Source organism: Stegostoma tigrinum, chromosome 11 (genome assembly GCF_030684315.1).
Source record: "Stegostoma tigrinum isolate sSteTig4 chromosome 11, sSteTig4.hap1, whole genome shotgun sequence".
Classification (NCBI taxonomy): Eukaryota; Metazoa; Chordata; class Chondrichthyes; order Orectolobiformes; family Stegostomatidae; genus Stegostoma; species Stegostoma tigrinum.
The window spans coordinates 39,687,002-39,709,621 of NC_081364.1; the positions used below are offsets into that span (position 1 = coordinate 39,687,002).

A 22,620-nucleotide genomic window follows, 5' to 3' on the forward strand; every position below is an offset into this window, starting at 1 on the left:
TAGCCCAACCCAATTGTTCAGAGACTGCAAGAGTTGCAGATGCTGGAGTCAGAGGTAACAGTGGAGGGACACAGCAGGCCAGGCAGCATCAGAGGAGCAAGAAAGTGACATTTCGGGTCGAGACCCAACTACTGCTGTATTTCAATGTTTGTAAACACTGTCCTTTCTTGGCCCACTCTGGGTACAGTTATCCAAATAGCTACCCTGCAATGTTGCTACGTCCTTTTGCTCTGAGTTTGTATTTCCCCTTTTCCCAAAACCCAATACCACCTCCCTCCCCTCTCTAATTTAGATTTTTTGTTCACCTAATTGTTTGGCTGGCTGTGGACAGATGAATTGGACATCCATAACAGCATTGGCCAGACTTGACGGACGGACTGACTGTCCTTGTCTGTCAAGTTATTCTGGGAACATTTAGAAGTTAGGGGAATACGCCCCTGCTTGATTACAGGGTGCACTCCGTTGTTTGTAAGAACTCAGGTACCCCTCATGATGGTTAACATTTGACCACAGAATTTAAGAAACGGCCCAGCTGAAGCCATGGAAACAAATGGCCTCCAGAGATGTATTTGTGCAAACTGCATTTCCTACTAACATTTTCTACATCCGCCCAGGTCATCGATATGTATGCCTTCATCCCTACACTCCACATCCTCCAAGCTCCTGGGTTTACTCAGCCTCTTTTTCCTCCTTTATTGTAGCTTTCCCTAAAGACTAGAAATGGATATCAAGTTACTTCACATTGGAAAAAAAAATTATTTTGCATTCCAATGTGTTTACAATTTTTGATGAGTATTCAGCACAATGCAAGGCTCCGTCAAATATTAATCAGATACATTTAACTTGTGTAAGCTTCAATACAGGATTTTTCACCACCCCAGTAGGGGTATGTAATCTGCGCACATTTCCAGCTAGCCCGCCTACTGACACGATGCTTTTGCTTTGAATACCTTGTTTTATTTTTGCATTGCAAATTGTGATTACACCTAAAAATCCAAACTTCTTCCTGAAACCCTTGTCGTAATTAATTCCTGATTTAAATTCGATATGTGAAATAGCTCTTCACAGATAAGGAGGGCAAAGCATACTCCTGTTCTCAATGATACATTTATAAACAGGTCTACGGCTGGAAATACGAATCAGTTCTTTTATCTATCCGTGGCTGTACATATTTTGAATGACAAGTTTATATTTAGAAGAGTTATGAGAATACTGTATTTTTAAGAGAACCTGCTTTTGGTTCCGTCTGCCCATGATACAAAAGATTCCTGACACACTTCGACGTGCTAAGTTCGTTAGTTTATTCCTCGATTGCATGTGACCACATCATCATATTCCCGACCCGAGACAACTGGAACGGTGATAGAAAAGATGCTTTAAGAGTAAAAGGAGATTTTCAGTTGTTTTAAACAGGTATGACGCTGCAAAATCTCAGAACGGCAATGTGCGTCATTTAATTATTTTAATATGTCTTAGTTGTAAGAAATTTGAAGTGCTAAGTTGTATATAGTGACGATTACAAACACATTTTATAGGTTACATTAATAAATATATATGCCTTTAGTTTTTATTTAGAAAAAGCAAATTACACCTAAATGGTAAGAATATTTTAAAGCACGAATGAATTTTTTTTTTAAACGTGCTGGAGAAACTCAGCAATATTTAGAGAGTCCAATGGAACTCTTCGGAAGTGAATTCGCAAAGTCAAAAGCCTTAACTGTCTCTTTCTTCACCAGACTTAGTTTGTTTTTCAGATCTGCAGCATCAGCAGCATTTCGCTTTTCTAAATGAAACTTGTCCAAACAAAACCTCAGTCTAATTAATGATTAACAAAACATCCATCCTGAATGTGATAAAACCGCCAAATGGCTGATATTGTTGGTATGAAAAAGTTGTTAGGATATGCATATCTGCACAAAAGGAATTTATAGGCCAGTGCACTATTTTAAAAACAGTACGTCGTTTGTACCCAAGAAATTCAAAACACCCAAACACCAGAATTATAATCACACGAAGCAGTGCAGAACTCAAGCAAAAAACATTGGCAATTCCCAAAAACCTAAGTTCTCTTCCAAACCCTGCTGCGCATTTCTGAACTTGACCCAAGTGTCAATCTCACATTCTTCACCCCAGCCCCACTATCCTACTTTGGCTTTCAGCTGACACGAACGTAAAATTCTCAGCCTCATTTTTACACCTTTCCAAGTTCTCAACCCCACCCTAGCCTTACGATTCATATTTCAGTTCATCCGATTCAGGTGTCTTATCACTTCCCAATATCTCTCTACCACTCGGTCTTATTTGAAAACTCCCCAATCATTTTGGGCATCTTGCTGATATAACTGAAATATTCACGATATGTTACTAAATACAGAACTGAAAACTGTCATTGAGAACTTCACTTTTGAGGATGGCAAGCTGAGAAACATTCATATTCTCGGTGAAATTTAACCAAGTGTACTCTTCCAGATAAAATTAGATACGATATTGTATCTATTATAATATCCGGACTTCTCCCATGGTACGGTTCATGTATGTTCTAGGACTTGGAGTGCTTTCTTACATTTACTATTAGGCCGTTGGTCAATGTCTCATACTGAAAAACAATGATACGCTGTTGACAGGAGGTAAGAGTTGTAGAAAGCCACTGAACAGCAGAAAACCATAGAGAGGTTTTCGAGGAGAGGGAAAAGGAATATGACAGGTAAAGGAGTGGGATTCTCGCAGGTTCGTTGACATATCTATTCATCAATTCAGTCAAATTTGTAGACGAAACCAGGATAAGGAGAAGCAATGGAATCAACGGAGACCGATCAAAAATTATAAACTTGCGCTAGACAAACAAGGTACTTCGGCAAGACATTTCGATCTTTATACAGACTTCAGGGGAAAGGCTAAGACCAACAACCGTGACCCTGAGAAATACAACTGGTGTTGAAAAAGACAAGTTTCTAACAAAACGCTCAACCACAGGGCAGCTAAGTGAATATAAACAACCAAAGCAGTAAAACATGATTAAACCAGAAGTGAGATCAAATTACACATTGACAATTATTTGGTGATCATGATGCTGGAAGGCATTCAAATCAGGGAGGTGATGCAAGGAGCCATAAAATGCGGCCGGATGCCACTTGAAGGAAGCGATGGAAAAGCCTGGGGTCTTTGAACTTGGGAACAAATATGTGAACAAGACAAAGTCAAGATTTTTAACATTACGGAGAGGATAAATCTAGACGTTACTTTGAATTGCAAGTAGGGCAAGACATCACAATTTAAACTGTTGAAAGGTAAGTTTAGGATTGATGTGAAGGAGCTCCTGCAAGGGCGACTGACACTGGGAATGGACTCCCAAAGTGTCAAAACAAAGTCACTGGAATATACAAGAATCAACTATATGCATCATTTGGGGGAATATTAAATAGGGCGAAAAAACTGCTCAACAGTAATTACCTTGTGATGTTTTGCTAGTTAACATTCACCAAAGCAATATACTGCAGAATTGACTAGCGTGGAATATAGCCTTTATAAATATAAATATTAGAATACTTACGCTACAACTTCACAAAGCATGATCATAGATCACAGAAACGTCAGTATTGATGGAGGCAGCCAGACAGTCCATCTCAGCTGTGCCAGCACTGGCTCTTGAAAAGAACTATCTAGTGCAATTCTGTAACCTCATACACTCCACTGATCCCTTTATACCATTTCTTTCAAAACATTTAAACCAAGTACTCCTCATACATTCAGGCTTCAGAGTTCTAGTAGCCACTTGTAACTGCAAATATATAAAGTCACTTGGTAGAAAGAAGAGTATTACTGAAAAAAAGTGTTGTTAAAGCTTTTCATATTGCACTCATCATGACAAAAGAATGTGAAAATTCTCATAGTATAAATTGTTCCCTTTGGAAAGGGTGCAGATCGACTGACAAGCAGACTAATAGTGAGGTATTCAAAAAGAAATCACCAAGAAATAGCTGATACTTAAGTATTTGCCCATTGCAAAGAGGTGCATGCCTGGACCCACTTCTTTTCTCACCACCCCATCCCCACCTTTAGGCACAGGGCAGGTCCCTTTGTGTGAATATTTACCACTTCAGGCAAGCCGGACACAGAGTCCAACTTGTGATCCTACGTTCATTATTAGACATTTTTAAAAACCTTTATTCAACAAGTTCTGTCCAATCACAGAATCACATCTAGCAGTAGACATTAGCAGGAGACTGAGATTTACAAACATGAGCTGAACGAGTACTGTCAATCCTGCGAACAGCTAAGAGGATCTGCTGTTCAGTACAGGCCACTTTTCATTTTATCTGTGGCCTATGTCCCTGATATGACACTTCCACCAAGATTCATGTGTTTATTCAACATTGCAACCCTACTAACCAATGTGTTGCTCAATGAAGTCATATGCATTTGCATAGTATTACACGATCATGGAAATCTAGAGATTAAGAATATTCATGGAACTCAGTAACTCATGCAGTTCAGCTTTATTGACATCATGGATAACCAGAATAAACGCTATCATGGGATTCCCTTAGGGCCTAGCTTTTGCTAATATGTTGGGCATTTCCCTCGAGTCATGTTCTCAATCTAATGACCCCTAATTTCTTATCATTTAAGTGATAAGTTTACTATATTTTCACCCTCGATTGCACGGAAGAATGTTCTTACATACCTTAAGAGTGCTCATGCTAATCTTTAAAACAGAGCCTTTCCTCAATGTACTAATTAAGAAATCAGCTGATGGGTTCTCCGTTACTGTCTATTACAAACCAATCTTTTACTGGCTAATATATTGTAGGTTTCCTTGGGCTCTAAACACTAGCAGATTATTGACAGACTTATTAATAAGCTCACAAATAGGGTCCATGACATTTGCTAAGATTGTAAGCTTGACACCAAAATAAAACAAAACACGTTATCTCGCAGGATAATGTCTACATTGATCAGATTACTGCTGGGTATCACGCACACTCATGAATGGGTCTAAGGTCTGGAAGAACCCAGTCTAGCTCCAATTATCCTAGAAGTCTAAGACATCAAAAAACAAATTGACAACAGATGAAGCTAACCATTGTATACTGCTACACAGTAACAACTGTGATATTTTCCACTAAAAGCATGCTGCCACCAACCTGAAAAAATGATTTCGGTGGCAGATTGCAGACCTAACAACTGACAAATATCAAACGGCATAAACTTCAACGTTTTGCAACAGGCAAAGTTGAGTGTACTCAACCATCACATGCTTGCAAAATTCAGATCAAAAGGAGTAACAATAGAGATGATGAGATATGATTTCATATTTGGGCAGCACTTGAACAAATTTAAATGTGCTAAAACTTATAATAAAAGTAGCACTCGGGCTTAAAACGTGGCTCACTTTTCACATACCAGAAGCTACATGTGTGCAGGTATCTGTTCTCTGCCAGAAAACAGGAACATAACTAGGCACTGCCCCTATTTTGAAATCAAGTGTGGGAGGCAATTCCCTGGGACATATCCTATTCCACTGCCTTGACCAGAGATTATGCACCAATAAATCAGCAGCTTTTTCTCATGCAGTATAAATTGCCAATTTTTCATAGGCAACAATCAAGATCCTGTTAAAGTAATTTAAAAATTAAAAGCTTCACAGCATCTTTTTTCCTCGGCAAAACACAAGTAGAAAAATCTTTCAAACATTCCGTTTGTACTTGTAACGGCAGATAATTAGACCCAAATACTGAAAACATAACAAAATTGTGTATGTCCCAGACATTAGCAACCACCTGATTTTTTTCAACATCTTTAAATTTTTAACACTGAAAATCTTCCAAAACATCATCTGTGCCAAAAACATTGATACCTCAAGACTTTTGCAGCGAGTATAACTCTCATAGTTCTGGTGAAAATTGTTCATTTCCCCTAATTCCAGACATAAAACTCACTTCTGAAAACCAATAAATGGAAAGAAAATTAATCTTCTTTACTTCCAAAGACAGGGTTGTGGTCATTGCTTAAGCCAGTGTAGTATTTTCCAGAAACATTAGCACATTGTTAAAGTCAGCTGCAACCAGCACGTAAACAGATGGTTATTTGCTGTGGCAAGGAAAAACCTCACTCAAGTTGCAAGTTTAGAACTACACATTAAAAAGAAATCAATAATTACTCACTAGCCCAAGCACGAACAGTTGGTGCCCATCAGCAACTCAAAAAGCCCCTCATACCAAACACATTGAATAAAAAACAATGATTTAATGGTTAAAAGAGCATAATTGCAGTAAGTTAAATTTGATGTGTTTCCACGAGACAGTTGAAGATATCACAAGAACATAACTCCCACGTATGCTCTACATTACATTAGAAATCTAGGTGAATTTGGCTTGTCTGCCATCCCAGTATTAGCTCATTGGCACTAAAACCCAGCCCCTATCACACCCACTTCCATCACACACACCACCCCATGAATTGATTGATGAACATGCAAAATACTACGGTACTGGAGATCAAATGAAAAATTAGAGAATGGTATAACATTCAAGTCAGGCAGCCCCTGCGGAGAAAAATTATTCAAAACTTCAAGTGTGTCTTGAATTACAGCTCTGCTTAGGTGGTGGTAAACACTGACACCATTTTCTCTACTTCCACTGCTGAAAAACAATGCTATTTCCCAGTGTCTCTAAAGTTAAGATTCTGCAGTAGCCTATCTAGTTACCAATTGTTTAATAATGACAACGATGTTAGGAAACAGTCTGTCCTTTTTTCACTTTTTTGTTACCCTAGCCTGAGGTAAACTGCACTTTGTGAAGTGTTCAGCTGAATTCAAGATACAAATACATTTAAAAACACAAAAATCCAGCAAAACAAAAGCGAATACAGCTTACAGGATCAGTGCTATAACAAGCATCTGATCATCTAATTGTTATCCCAGAGTTAGTTAAATATATTCAATGTAGTTGTTAAGCTGCTGAAAAATTAAAACAGTTCTCTAATGAAAATAAAAGTATGAAGCAACAATTGAAGAACATGTATTTGAGCTGAGACCAACAGAAAATACAATCTAGGGATAACCTCAACGCCAAAAATATAAGATGAAAAGTATTTTTGCCTTTGTTTAATAAAGGTGAGAAATTATAAAAAAAATCTCTTGGGAGAACAAATAATCTTAGTTAACAGTCAATTGTACCATGGTACATCAGCACCCAATTCAACTTCCCACAAGTTCTCAATCAACAGAAAACCCCTACAGATGGAGGGAATATTAGGCAACTTGAGAGGAAAGCATTCTACACAACTGCATAGTGAAGTTAGAGGAGGAATCTTGAAATGATTCCAATACCATTTGAAAAAAAGTGAAGCTACAGAAGGAACACTGAACACAGAAGGAACTCAAACTGGAAATCTCCATCTAAATAGGATTCTTGTGGAAGCTTAAAGCTAACTGAATTGTGTATGAAACACCCTTTGTTATGGGAAACATCCTGGTAAACACAATTTGGAAGATCACACTCCAGGCATGACTGAAACATTGCTGACCGCTCTCAACTGCTGTTCAATGATCTGCTTTAACGGCGCCCTCATATTTTCTTGTTTGCTGAGCTCAGCCATGACAGCAAATTCATTGAATCTCTAGAGTGGGAGGACAGGCCATTCAGCTCAACAAGTGCACACCGACTCTCTGAAGAGAATCCCACCCAGACCCAGACTCACCCACCTACCCTATCCCTTCGTTACCCATAGCTTCCACACATAACCTACACATTCCCTGGACACCATGGACAAGTTAGAATGGCCCCACCTTACTTGCACATCTTGGGACTGTAGGAAAAAACTGGAGCACCTGACAGAAACCCAGACACAGAGAACGTGCAAACTCCACAGAGTCACTTGAGTGTGAAATCGAACCCAGGTATCTGGAGCAGTACTAATCAATCACTGAGCCATCATGCTGTCCAAGAGAAACAGAAAATGTTAAAAGAGCCGGTACTGGATTTGAAACATTAACTCTGCTTCTCTTTCCATAGGTGCTGCCAGGTCTGAGTCTTATTTCCTCATTTTACCTTTATTTGAGAAAGGAAGGAGACAAAACTAAAGCTAACTAGCAGCCAGTTAGCATAATGGCTGTTATTGGAAAAATGTGTTGCATTTTATATTTTCTCGTGGGATGTGGACATTACTGGCTGTCCTTGAGAAAGTGGTAGTGATTTGCCTTCTTGAACTGCGACAGTCCATTTGCTCTAAGTAGACCCACAAACGTTATGAAAGGAACTCAAATTTTTTTTAAAATTAGTGACAGCAAAGGAACAGTGATATATCACCATCCTGACTTGGAGATATATCATAAAGGATGTATTGACAGAGCATTTAGAAATACATGATATGATCACGCAGAGTCAACATAGCTTCAAAGGGGGAAATCATGCCTAACAAATTAATTAGAATTCAGAGGAAGTAAGCATGATAAATGGGAAGCAGTGAAGGAAACATACTTGCATTTTAGAAAGTACATGATTAGTCTACTTAATGCGAGCCCAAGGTGTTAGAAGTAGCATATTAGCAGAGAAAGAACTACCTAACTAATAGGAGATGAAGTAGGTAAAGTAGCAAACTTTCAGGATGACAACATGCAACTAGTGGATTGTCACAAAAGGAATCAGTGCTAGGGCTACAATTATTTACAATATATATTCATGACTTGAATAAGAGAAGCAAATATAGTAACTCCCAAGTCTGCAGACGACAAAATAGGAGGAAGACAAGTGCTGAGGATGACAGAGAATCTGTAAAGGGTTACAAACAAGTTCAGCAAGTGGACAAGATAGAATAGAATATGGGAAAATGTGAACTTTAGGGGGAAGAACAGAGGAGCTGAATATTAACTAAATGGAAAAAGACTGCAGCAAGTTACAGCATACAGGAGTTTGGACATCCTCATGCATGATTTTGAAAAACTTCCACAAGTTCAGCAGGTAAAAGTAAAGTCAAGTAGAATTTTGACCTATTTCCAAAGGGAATGAAGAATAAAATAGTTGTGTCTTGTTAAGCTATACAAGACACTTATCAGACCACAGTTGAGATGCTATGAACAGTTTTGGTCTCCTGGCCCAGGAAAGAAATATCAGCATTGAAAGCAGTCCAGAGAAGGTTCACAAGACTGATCCCTGGTATGGAGAAACACAGTCTCACGAGTCTATGTTGTGCAGATTAGGCCTGTACTTGGAGTTTAGAAAACTTACTAGAGACCTTACTAAAATAATCAAGATTCTCAGGGGACTTGACAGGTTAAATGCAGAAAGGTCATTTCCCCTTGCAAGGAAGTTTAGGACCAAAGGGCATAATTTCAGAAGATGACAACTGAGGAGGAATTGCCTCTCAAAATGTAGTGACCTTGTGGAATTCTTTATCAGAGGGTGATAGAGCTGGTTTATCAAGTACACCAGTTAGAGAATCAAGGATTACAGGGACAAGGCAGGCAAGAGGTTTGCGGATGACCAGAAGAGCTATGGTCCCGTTGAAGGGCAGAGCAGACTCAATGGGCTGCTCTTCCATCTTACAGTTTTTCCAAAGCACTGCTGTATTTCAGATTACAGCATCTACAGTATTTTCTTTTTTAACCTGAACAAGCAAAGACTGAATTTGCTGCTAACCAGTGAGAAGTTTCAACTACCCCACCCAATGCTGAAAAAAATACAGTTCCCTCCTAACCTAAATAGGTTAAACCACCGAGAGGCATATGCTGTTGATTACTCATTACCCGCCACTGTTGTCATGATGCAAACCTAATGTCAATAAACACAAGAATAGTGAAGTAACACAGCCTAAAACACCAGATTTTCACATTCACTAACACTTAATATAGCATATTGAAAACAAAATAAATTTCACCTGATAAGATCATACAATGAGCCTAATTTGGTAATCAGCCTGTGAAACTCTGAAAAAAAAACTTTCCCAACATTTACCTGCATAACCAAAAACTGAAAAAAACACAAACAAACAAAAAACTTAAATTAACAAACTTGACTGTGGACTAATTATGGAAATTTATTCTTACAAAAGAAAAATGTAGTGAAATGACAAACCAGCCAGTCCAACAATAGTAGAGGGTAAGATTAAGGTTCCGAATGAACTAGCAGTAACACAAAGACAACAGAAGTTCATTAAGCCAGTATAGAAACACTAGTGGAAGCAAAAAACTTGAACATAATATAGTGAAATTTTGGGAAGGGAAGCTGTACAAGTAGACTGGAAAGACATAGAAAATTGTAACTAAATAGACAGAGGAGTGTCAGCACTGATTATAAAACGGAGCTAACACGGTTGAATAAGTGTAAGATTTAGATTAGTACCATACAATTTTTTCATTCACTCAGAGGATTCTGTCACTGGCTGGCTGGCTGGCCGGCCGGCCAGCTTTTTATTGCCCTTCCCAAGTGATTAATTTATCACTATTTAAAGCTTTTCTAAAGGATGAAAAGAAAGTTCTCATTTAGAATCCTTCCAAGTAAAGTCAGACATTACGCTTCCTGGAAGTTTAGCTTTTCTCCCCCTCATTAAACGGGTAAACTTTCAGGTAGAGAGGAGAAAGGGGAAAGCTCATTTCATCCATGAACCACCTCTCTTCAACCATCTTCCACAGTGTTTTGTTTTGTCACATTAAGAATCTCAGAACACAATTCCTCAAATCAGATTTTCAACTCAACTGGTTCACAAGCGAACACATTACTAAAAATAATCCTGCAGCATAAGGAATTCGCCATGTTACACAGAAGAAAGCTGCATTGGAAATCATGTTTATGGTATAAAGATTTAAATAAAAAGTTTGCTTTTCTTTCCCACACACTCACACAGCAGTGCAAAGAACTTCAACTTTTACAAGCAGAATTCAAGGATTCTTTAGAAAAGGGAAAAAATTCAAATCCCCTGTACAGTACTGTTAAAAATTCTGCCAGTGGCATTGACAACAAGATGAAAATTCAAAAGCATTTTTGCTGATCAGATTGGTTTAAAAACTTGTGAAAAATTATTGTTTAATAAGCAACGTAAGATGCTCTTCCCAACCACAGGGCTGAAGAGAAACAATGTTACAGAGCTTAGGCATCCTGCAAAAAAAAACTTTACATACTGGTTAGGATGAAGACTCTTAATTCTCTCAGTGAATTTAAGATCCCACAAAATTATATCTCCAGAATATTCACTTTAACAAGTGCAAAATACTACATTCACAGGAAAGACAAAACTGTCAATCTTGTAGATTGTCAGTTACGTGCAGTCATCATGGCCTCTGGCAACCCTGTGCAAATTTTATCAACGGGAACTGGAGTGTGTCTCCAGACTGTGTCCAGATATAACATTTATTGCTTTATATGAATACTGTATTGAAAGCCGAAAGCATTCAGTTTACACACAAATTATACAATTATATAACGTTTCACAAAGGCAGTGAACAATTACATCTACAATTAATCTACAAAATCTACTTACAGAAATTTAAAAATTCTAAATATCAAAAAGTACAGTTGTCAGAAACAAGTACAAACAAATTTTGACAGCCAATAATTGTGATCAAATGATTAAAGAATTTTGAATTTACAAGATGAATATCAGAAAACATCAGAAGTACAGATGAAGATTTGTGCTGAGTTATCTCCAAAAATGTACAACCACTGGCTGTCAAAATGTAGTAGCATGTTCAAAAATATTTCATTCACTTCAAAATTTTGTACAAATCATGGTGGTTCAATGCACCCCCTAAAATTGCATGACCAGTACATAAGGTCTGGCACAAGACTAAATTAACAAGGTAATTGCAGTAGATCTTCCATGTAGTCAGTGGTGTGTGTAACAGTGCTGTCTGCATGTTACAAAAAAATGTAACTGAAAGGAATTTATTCAAATTTACATATTCTAACCACTGAGCTTAAATTGAGTGATTTACTTCCCCCACACCTTTCTCTGCTTGAACAATGAATCAAAAAAAAAAGCATTTATTCTGCAACCAAAACAAACTGAACTTGAAACAAGTCCTAACCTTTTGCTGTTTCACGTTAACGTGAACCCCACACTCCCTTTAGATTAATGAATCCCATCAATACTGGATCAGAAGTAAATGAATGTGATGCATTGTTCTGGGGTTTTTTTTTCCTGGAATGTGTCTTCAACCTGTTGTTTGATGTATCAAATGTTGAAACAGTGACCATGTAGGAAATGTAATTTTTCCAAAGAGGTTTAAAAATGAGACAAAAATGCTGTGGTAAACGGCCTAGTTCAATGAATTGGAAAACAACTTGACAATTATAGTTTTACCTTCCAGTTTAAAAACTAATTTTAAAAATCTATACACAAAACCACTGATTTGACCAAACAAAAAAGCGGGAGCAGTAGATGAGACCTGAAGGAGCTGGTTTCACAGTTCTCATCTTGTACAGCTCGTCCAGGTTTTTCTTGGAGAAGGTTAGCCTCTCCTTCTCCTGGAAACAAAGGTCCACTTTATTACATAAAACTTTATACAGTGTAAAATCAACACCTCATGGAAAATGCTGCAGAGTATCTCAATATTTAGTCTTGTTCCATTGGTTCTTCTGTAGCATCTGCACTATTCTCCATTGGGCTCTCAGAAGGCATGTCTGGAGTTTCAGGAGGTGTGGCTGGTTTTTCTGTATCACTGCAGTCCACACTGTTACTAACATCGTCAGTGCTTTCACTGATTTCGCTTGCCTTTGAAGTTAATGTCTTGGTTGGCTCAGTTTGGTCCATTTGATTTTCATCTGAGGCTTTGACATTTCCAGATGAAACTTCAACTTTCTCTTGCTCAGATTCAAACATGGCTTTTACTTGTTTGCTTGAGGGCTCTATAAATACACAAAAAGCCATCAGATCTCACTTTTGTGTTTCCAGTACTGCACAGCTGCCAACTTTCAGAGATAAATAAACTGAATCCATTATAAATAGGGGAACTGAAACAAATTGATCGGAAGCAACTTCATGTATTATTGTTAAAAATAAATTTATTTCCAACAGATTACCATTTTTACTTGTGATGTTTGAAACTTGTGTTTATGGGGAGGAGGAATATGAAAAAAAATTTAAGATTTATGCTACAGCCAACATACTAATGCAAGAACTTCACTATTTGTTTCATCACTGCACTATGAGATTAGAGTTTACACTGACAACCTGGAATCTAATCGCTTTTTTGCATCTCAATGAATTATATATTAAAAGTTGCTCAAATGTTTTCAGTAATATATTAATTGAATTTAGTACATCTTCTGGTTAGCAAATCCGAGCATTACAGAAATTACCTCAAATCTTAATATGCAGTAAGAAAAAGAAAATAATGCTTGGAAAGGTGGAGAAGATACCAACTGAAATGCAACTTTTTCAAGGAAATTGGGTGCACACTTGAATAAAGCACGACATTAGGGTAAAAGCAGGGTTGTTGGTTAACGGAGACATATTGGGCCAAGTAGCTTCTTTCTGTCTTTACAGAACTTGAAATTCAATTAAGCTCTGTCATTTACTGCATACGTCACAAGGAGCAAACTTGACTGGGTACTTAAATCACAATGGAAACCTTCAGTGTTAAATAAGACTAAATTAAATAAGGTTTTGAAACTTGATTTATGCACCAAATCAAAAGCAGATAACATTGCTTAAACATTTGAATAAGATTTATTTCACAAGAACATTCATGATCTCCAACAGCAAACTAAAATGTAGGCATAAAGTCAATTGTAGTAAAGGTGCACACTGTGCACTCACTTGCAAGAATGTAAAGCAATGATATAGATTTAATCCAGCTGCTTGGATTCCCAAGTATTCAGAAGAATACATATGCTAAATTTATGTTTAAGACAATTATACTACAAGCACTGGTCTAAGACCGAAGCATGGCTATTTGTGATTGATGCCCATATTAAAAAGAAATTACTTAAATCTTTTCACTTCTCCCAGGAAATTATCTAATTTACAGGGTGGGAAGAATTGTTCAGCCATTGTGTTGGACAGGCTAAATGATCAGCTTTTTATTTGTCTCTACGTTCATACTGTTTGCAAGCAAATATACAGAGGTTTGTGAACCTGTAACGTCTTCATGGGAGACAAAAATGGAAGAACACAGAGGTCTGACATAAAAGATTCTTAAATACAATGCAACACGTTTTATTGGCCACTTATGAAAGTCAATACAATTTCAACTTACTGTAAAGCCCTTTGATACAAAATTATTTTTAATATTATTTATTATTTTTACTTCCAGGTTGTATTTCCAGTTTTCACTTCTCACCTGATTTTGTTGTACATTAGTGGAATTATTAATCTACCTACTAACCTTCACTATCACCTTCCCATCAGTCAAATGATACAAGAAATTAGAAAATGATTCTAGCTGGTTATAGTACTACTCTATATTCAGGAAGGTACACAGTACCTTGTTTATCTGCATTGACTGGATCAATCCATTCACTATCATCTTTGGTTTCTTCCTGCTTTGCTGTGTTCTCAGGTTCCTCAGGCATTTCTGAAGAGCTTTCAGAATGTACAGGCTCCTCTTCCTCGTTTTCTGCATCAAATTTGAGCCGTTTTACCTCTGGTGCCTCAGCTTCCATCGTGTTCTCTAAATGTTTATTTTTTGAACAGTTACTTTGCACGTTGTCTCCATGGGAAGTTGGTGAATCACTGTTTAAAAACAAAATGTGCAGCCATTGTAAAAACTTTGACAAGACTCAAAGACTACTTGAAGATGTCAAGAGGTTTAGGCAAACAACCAACTTTAATCATATTGACCATTATCTTCATAACATATTTGTCATCATCTTTGGGCCTATAAAACACACATAAGATGCATTGTTCCTCCACTGTGGCAAACCTTTTTGTAAGGTTGTAAGGCAGAAGGCTGTTTTACAGAACAGACAATGTAACATACGATGTACTATTCTCCAGCTAAAACATTTAGTAAAACTGAGGTAATTTCTTGATGTATACTAGGTTGTTTCTTCCTGCTCAGGCAGTTATTGGTCTAAATTCCTGGCTCCATCTCAAAAGAAGCTAAGAAATGACTACTTGTTGGCAGGTTGTTAATTTAGACCAAAACATCAAACTTCCCTGCTCCTCTGATGCTGCCTGGCCTGCTGTGCTCCTCCAGCTCCACACTGTGTTAGTTATGTTAATTTAGATGCTATTTCAGGATCAACTGTGGATCAATCGGGAGCACATTCATCTGAGTCCAAAGGACACATGGAAGAGTTCAGCACAAAAATCAAAGGAGACACTTCCGTGCAATATTATGGGAGGTCTTAATGGTCAGTATGATGTCTTAAATCGAGGCTCCGACTGCCTTGTCAATCAGCCGGGGGAAAAACAGGCTACATTGTGAAGAGTACTCTCGGTGGCCTGGCCAGTAACTATCCCTCAATCATGAAAAGTTGATTATCAAATCATTTTTTTGTTGCTGTTGGGGGGGGAGCTTGTTGTGTGAAAACTGGCTGTACATTTTCTGCATGGTAAGTGAACAGACTTCTAAAATATGCTTTAGAAATGAAGGCACTATGTAAATTAATGCCTTTGCTTCTTAAAGATATACCATAATCCATAAGTGTAACATAAATAAGCTGTAAAGAGCATACACATACATATTTTGTGCAGACCCATAAATACCACAACTCAAAAAAAAATGGGCTTTCACATTTACTTTTGAAATAGTGATATACTTTACGTCAAATAGCACCCCGCATAAAGTTGAAAGTAACACCTTTAAGTGTATTACATTGCGTGCTTCAAACAGAATCCATGTATTCAGCAGGTTCAGGAATATTATCTTTACTATAGCTCAGAGATGTCAAAAAAGAGAGAGATGGGACATAAATTGCTTCTTGTAACGGATAAAAAAATTCAAGTTGACACAAACTTGCTTTCTGTGACTAGCTATTATTGCATTAAATGTAATGTAGAGGCCTGTTCCAGTATAATGAAGAACGCAACATCAACTTTCAACCAAAATGGTAAATTATCAAGTACAAAGCTTGAAGGTTAAAAAGTGAGCTATTTTAAAATAAAGCACATAATTCTGAAGTACAATTGGATTGGTTCAAATACTCTATCAAGGTTTTATAGAATGAACACTATTAGAAGAAAAGTGCATGTTAAATTGATGACATTTTTGAGAATGAGAGATTTGATCCAGACTCTAGCAAAAACAAAAAAGTATTATACTGAATACAGGCTGGAATTAACTGGTTCTACTCTCGTATTCTGTCTTCATGACAAATTGCATTTTTGATTCACTAGAAAATTTAAAGCATTGTTTGCAGCAGAATAATTTACTTTGTTCAATACCATAAAAAACTTCAACAGCATGCTATTTCCAAACAGTTCAACACAGAATATGTTTTAACATTCCAATATTTATGTGAAGGTTAACAACTTTGTTCAAAGATATGGAAAAAATACCTGTGCGATTTGTCTTCTGGTTGCTGTGCATTAGTTTCTCTCTCAGAGCTGTCTGGCAAACCGTTTGTCGTTAAAGGGCTTGATAACGAAACTTTTGATCGACTGAGGGGCCTTGGAGTACCAGGACCATTGATATTAGATCTGAAAGCAAACCAAGCACTCCAAACTTAAGATTCTGAACTACATCAGATATGTATGCAAGTGATTTGTGGTCCAATTAGACACTGCAACCAGAAATTAGTTATTGATATTTTACTGCAAATACTGAATGTTCAAAAGCATTTCATCAAATGTATTTGCTTACAAAAGTAAATGATCTCCCAAATTCAATATCAAGCTAAATAAAGGTGTATTTTTTAAAATTTCAGTTAAAATTCATGCTCAATTCAAACAGGTTGAGGTATGAAGTGAATTCAGATCAACAAACAATGTTACCACTAAAGGACCCTATATTTTGATTACTTTGCCCCAGAACTTCAAGCAGCATCAACATATTAAATAACTCATTTTGTGAATGAAAATAAATCTAGGAGCTCAAAGAAAATTAAAGCCGTTTTAGGTTTAAAGAAATGCCAACTTACATCCAAGCTGAACCAAAGGAACAACTTCAAGACCCAACGTACGGCATGACATAATACTCAGCACAAAGTTGAAAGCTGTGGCACCAGACAATCGTCATATTTTTCAGATACAAATGATGGTATTTCACCGCTAAAACCACTATTTTCATTACACTCCTCTTTGTTTTGCACTTGCATTTCACTAGTTAATGAATTTTGCATGATGTTTCTCACTCATTGCTGCTTACGATGTTCAGGTTTCCCTTCCTCCCTTCTTTCAATTTCTACTTTGTTGTTGCTGAGGGGTTCAAAGGGCAATACAGAAATGCCCACAAACACGAATTCAAGTCTGCTATAATTCACTGTTCAATAATGACTTAGTATCTAGTGCCCTCAGAAATGTAATTGTAACTGCAGAACCAAGGTGGCAATTTTCACCAAACCCCTCAAAAATGTTAAAACAGAGTAAAAGCTAAAATTGAATGGTTAATGTACAGCCAAATGTAAAATGTTCCAGCTATTTCCAAAAGAGTCACAGTGAGAATAGTCAAGTCATAGAAGTAACCTGTGTTCATCTAGCCTCACATTTTGTTGTCTTGAAGTAACTTATGTGTAAGGTTAATTAGTTGGGTGGTAGATAAAAACTTCAAGGTGAAAGAATGGGCTCTTCTCATCAATACTATCTGCTACATTTGACAGAAAGTTGGTATTTCACATCTGGGCAGCTCTGTAGGCATGCTTTTAAAGCAAAGTTATCATGGCACCTAGCTGCTTTCTCCCTTTCAGGATCAGCACTGTTTCACCACTCCTTTGGAAACACTCAACAGCATCACAAAGAAAACTTGCACTGTGGCTCACCTGTCTGTATACCCAGTATGGCTTCCAGACAGCATGATACCATTCACTCGATTCAAACTATTTGAGCCGAAGTTGCATTTCCTGAAGAAATTATGACAAATTTAAAACCTTTGAAGTATTAAACAAATTGAGTAAAAAGCATGAACCATTAAATATTTAAGTTTACTTACTCTGTAGATGGATACACACAGCTAACAACCATAACATTCTGTAAATGTACAAAAAAGTGCATGAGACTAAAGGCAAGAACTTTCTACACCTAAAATCTGACTCCACATAATTCATCAATTACAAAACATTTCATCTGCAAAGTCTTATTAGTAGAGAATGCCCAACTTCCCCAGATATTCTAGTTGAGATCAACAGCACATGAAAAATTTCTCCCCAGATGGAAGAAAACAGATCAAACCATGCTTTGTTTGCTATTTGTCGATACTGTTCATGACTAGAGAAAACGAGCAAGAACAAAACAGCATGAGAAAAACTGCAGACATTATTTCTGTGGAAATGTGTTAACCTAGGACTGGTTGTGTCACAAAACAAGAATACCAGGGTTTAAGGGTTAAATTCGAACGAGTTGTATACATTTGGCTGGCATTCTTGACTTTGGGGACACCTAATCAAGGTGTTTAAAATGATTAAGAAATTTCTAAAGCTTTATATAGAGAAATAATTTTCTTTGATGTAAGAGCACAAAACAAAAAAGGGACATAACCTTAAAATCAGAACTAGATCATTCAAGATCAGTAAACAATTGTTCCGGCTAAAGGATACTGAAAGTCTGGAACTTATTGCCCCAAGAGACTTCGGATATTGGGTAAACTGAAATTTTTAAGCCAGATAGATTTCCCCCCCCCCTTTTAAAGGGTGATATTAAAGGCAGAGCAGTCTTGAGTCACTAAATCGACAACTGTGTCATCGCACATCCAAACAGGTTGATTAAAATAATTAAAAGCCAATCTGAGTGTGAAGCTAATTTGCTCAAGAGCAAGAAAGGCCAAATTAAAAGAAAAACAAACTCCAAAACCCATGAAACACAGGTAAAAACCAGGTTTAAAAAGGGCATAGCACAAATTAGGTCATTAGTAGTAATAAGATGAAGACTAGTTTCTAGATTCTTGGTTACCTTTTCAACTCCCCTGAGAAATTTGTCTGTCCCAGTGTAATTCTTCTTAGGATCCGTAAGCAGCTCGCACAAACGCTGGATAGTGAAGGGAATACTGGAGATACAAACAAATATTATGCATCAACAAGAACATTCAAGAGTTGGGGTAGGTGAACAAGAAAATGTTTGGGAGGCATGGCAGGCATTTTCAAAACGGAGCATAAGTTCATATTGAAACTTGTTAGAACTTTTTTTTTAAAACAGGCAAAAAAAATTAGCATTGGAGTTTCTTAGTAGAACTAGAAACTCAAGTTCAGATGCCCATTCCTAATTTGCCTCCTCATTCATAAATCTATCTTCTCTTAAAGACATTGTCTGCTTTTGCTGTAGTTGCCATGTAAGCCAAAATCCAGAAGACTAAAGAGAACAGAAAAGCCAATACATGTTTATAGGAAAGTGAGTAAAAGGAAGTTTTGCTGAAGCTATCTCTTGATGGCTTCAATGGATCCATCACACATTAACCATCAATGTCAATAGCACAAGTTAGATGGTCACAAATGCAGAATCTCAGTGTATGAGGCATACTGTCACTTCACTTCAGTACTCTACAGCCCTGCTCTCAGATTTGAATGGTGACAATTCAAACAAAGCTACTCAGGTAGCATTTTTTTAATATAAAGCTTTCCCAGTCTCCAAACCAATATTTTTCTCTCAACAAGCAATTTAAAAGACGAAACTAACTTGTCATATTTTATTGCTATTTTTATTGCAAAACTCTCGCCTCCACTTGCATTACATCACTGATAATATATTAAAAGCAGGTCACTGACTGCAAAGATCTGCAAACATAACAACATGAAAGACAAGTTAAAAGCAAGTTTTGTTCAATATTTTATTCTGCAGCTTGAAGTTGAAGATTAAGTTAACACCATCCCTAAACATAACTTCAAAGTCTGACTCTAAATCATAAAATTTGCTCCATTCCCCAGAAAAATACACAAATTTTAGCCTTAGAACTTGGTTTAATTTCAACGTCCTATTAAAATACATTAACTCAAATTCCACATTTGCTAAACAGAACAAGAATAAAAAAAATCACCACAGAAAACTAAATCTTGCTTCTGAACTCAGTTTATGATTCTTCTGAATTATGACCCTTGAAACTTATGAACTCAAAACTAAATTGGTGGCCTTGATGCGTTTTCTGTCATAAACAGAACAGCAGAAACATTTTATCCGTTCATACAGCAGGTGCTGTTACCTGGTATTTAACTGCACACAGTCGCTCGCTCCTTTGAAATTGAACCACTTGATCATTATCCCAAATTAATTCTGACTTATTAAAAATGGATCTTTACAGAACTGACCAACAAATATCTGCGTCTATTTTGAAAGAAAAAATCCAAAATATTACACACCATACAACTTTTATCATACCTTTTCCTCTAGGACATAGATCGCTGAGCACTAAATGACTTCTGGGTTTCCGACATTACACATCGCTTTAAAATCAGTACTTAACTGGCTGTAAAAGTACTTCAAACATTGCAGTCATGAAGAACGCTACATAAATGACAGTCTCATTCTTTTAATCCCAACTGTAAAGATCAAGTCATTTGGCACACAGATCTCAAGATCTACGCATGCAAAAGAAATTCCATATTACAGCATGGTATCAAGGTTATTTTGCTGAAATTTGATCGAAAGTAAAAAAGGATAATTTAGGACAGAAACAAGATTCAATTCCCTTATACACAGCAATTCTGTACAGCAAGACTTAAAAATACCATCATCAAGATCAGTCAACACTACATTTCAGCAGGATGTCTTTGTAGAGAAACACATTAACAGCAGACAGGTAAAGCAAAAAGCATGCTATAGTAAGCTGGTCACAAGGCAGAAGCAATATTTCGCCCTAACATCCTCACAATTTAGATTTTACAATCAAGTAAATTCTGTTACCTAGCACAGTTGGGGGCTGGTGGGGGGGGGGGGGGGGGGGGGGGGGTTTCATATTCAGAAGGTTAAAACTGCCATTTGTGCCCATTTCTTCAGGTTTTCCATAAAGACTTATGTTTGCTCACGCTGAGTTAACAGATGAACCAAAAACTTGCTTATGTCTGTTACCAGCCAAAAGGAAGTATATAAATCTATCTTTCCTTTCCACCTCTGTAGATAAGCTGTTTATTGAAAAATTTTATACTTCTTTTAACTGAAAATAATCACAGGTAAATGAGGATGCCATTCAGCCCAACGTGTCTGCACCAGCTGTACAAGCAATCGCGACTTAATGCCATTCCTCTGCCTTTTCCCCATAGCCTTGCATTGTTTCTGCTTAAATTATCAACTAATGCATTCTCAAACGTGAATGTCTTAACCCTCACACTTGACTGACACCCTTGGCTGGCTCCATCATACCTCAAGCCATCACATTCCAGATCTAGACTACAGAGAAACGTTTTTCTCACTTCATGTTTGCTTCCTTTGCAAATCACTAAAACGGCGCCTTCTTGTTCTCGACCGCTCTACAATCAGTTTTTCCCAAGTCAGTCCAGCACCATCACCCCCCTCAGGATTTTGACAATGTTTTATCAGATCTCCTCTTGGTCTTCCTTCCCAGGCGAACAGTCCCAACCCCTTCAATTTATCCATGCTCCTGAAGCTTTTCATTCCTGGAACCATTCTTGTAAACCTCTTCTGCAATTTCTCAAGTGCATTTACAGCCTTCTTATGGCGTAGTGCCCAAGCAGTATATAGAACTCTCAATTTACTGAAGCCATCTGAATTTTTGGTCAGGCTTCAGTTAATGAACAACTTCAACTTCACAAACTATAAATTTTAAATACACAGATTTAACATTGGTTAAGCAATTCATCATGATTATTCAAATATTGAATATAATTTAATCTAATGCACACCATCAAACCTGAAAGTGACCAACACTGGATGACAAAAAAAAGCAGATGCAAAGATGAAGACTTGACCATTCTGCAATTTTGAACTGTAGGATCATGTATAAAAACTATTTATAATAATTAAACACCAACAATTAGATTTTCCCTCCCATGTCCTGGAACCATTTTGCTAATCCAGAGATATAAAAATATTATATTTATAATAAAGGCCAAACAATGAACAATTATACCGATGAATTATACTTTTAAAAATGGTTGAACTGAGGGGGTGAACTTGTAGCAGGTCTCAACTTCCACCATCTTCACTGGCTGCTCAAATTCTTTCATAGGATTATCAATACAGTAAATAGGAGATCATGCTCAGCCAATTTGGATAAAACAACAAGGTTGCTCATAACTGGAAAAAGCTGCAAGCTTCATCAACAAAGTTTGTTCAGATCTCAGACTTGCAAAGTAAATGTTGCATCCAGGAACAGAAAACAAATAGCTGCCACATTTGCACATAAAGGAAGTATTTAGAAGTCATCATATTGAGATAGCTAAGAACGAGGGTAAAATAGCTTGCACCTGAACTCAGATCGAATAGTTACGTGGTGTCAGTTAGCACAAATAGGCCAAAACAATACAAAGTACAATACAAAAAGGTACCTGATGACAAGTTTGAGGCAACCTAGATGAACGGGTATAGTGTTATCAGAAGTTCAACATTCGATTGTGACTTTGCGTAACAAGTCAGTAATCC

The 22,620-nt window shown here is 37.1% G+C and overlaps 1 protein-coding gene across 3 annotated transcripts in view; it reads right to left on the bottom strand.

Moving 5' to 3' along the window:
• Window positions 1–10,995: 10,995 nt before the first annotated feature.
• ppp4r2b (protein phosphatase 4, regulatory subunit 2b) overlaps window positions 10,996–22,620 on the bottom strand; it is a 55,819-nt gene continuing 44,194 nt past the window's right edge. For 2 of the 3 annotated variants that reach the window (XM_048547815.2, XM_048547812.2), the window contains 6 exons: window positions 18,985–19,078; window positions 18,029–18,066; window positions 17,859–17,939; window positions 16,441–16,581; window positions 14,423–14,670; window positions 10,996–12,842 (listed from right to left, as the gene is read on the bottom strand). In XM_048547815.2, the coding sequence (XP_048403772.2) occupies window positions 12,550–12,842; window positions 14,423–14,670; window positions 16,441–16,581; window positions 17,859–17,939; window positions 18,029–18,066; window positions 18,985–19,078 (895 nt within the window). In that variant the 3' untranslated portion in view covers window positions 10,996–12,549. The remainder of the gene's footprint in view (window positions 12,843–14,422; window positions 14,671–16,440; window positions 16,582–17,858; window positions 17,940–18,028; window positions 18,067–18,984; window positions 19,079–22,620) is intronic. The other variant, XM_048547813.2, reaches the window with a different exon arrangement.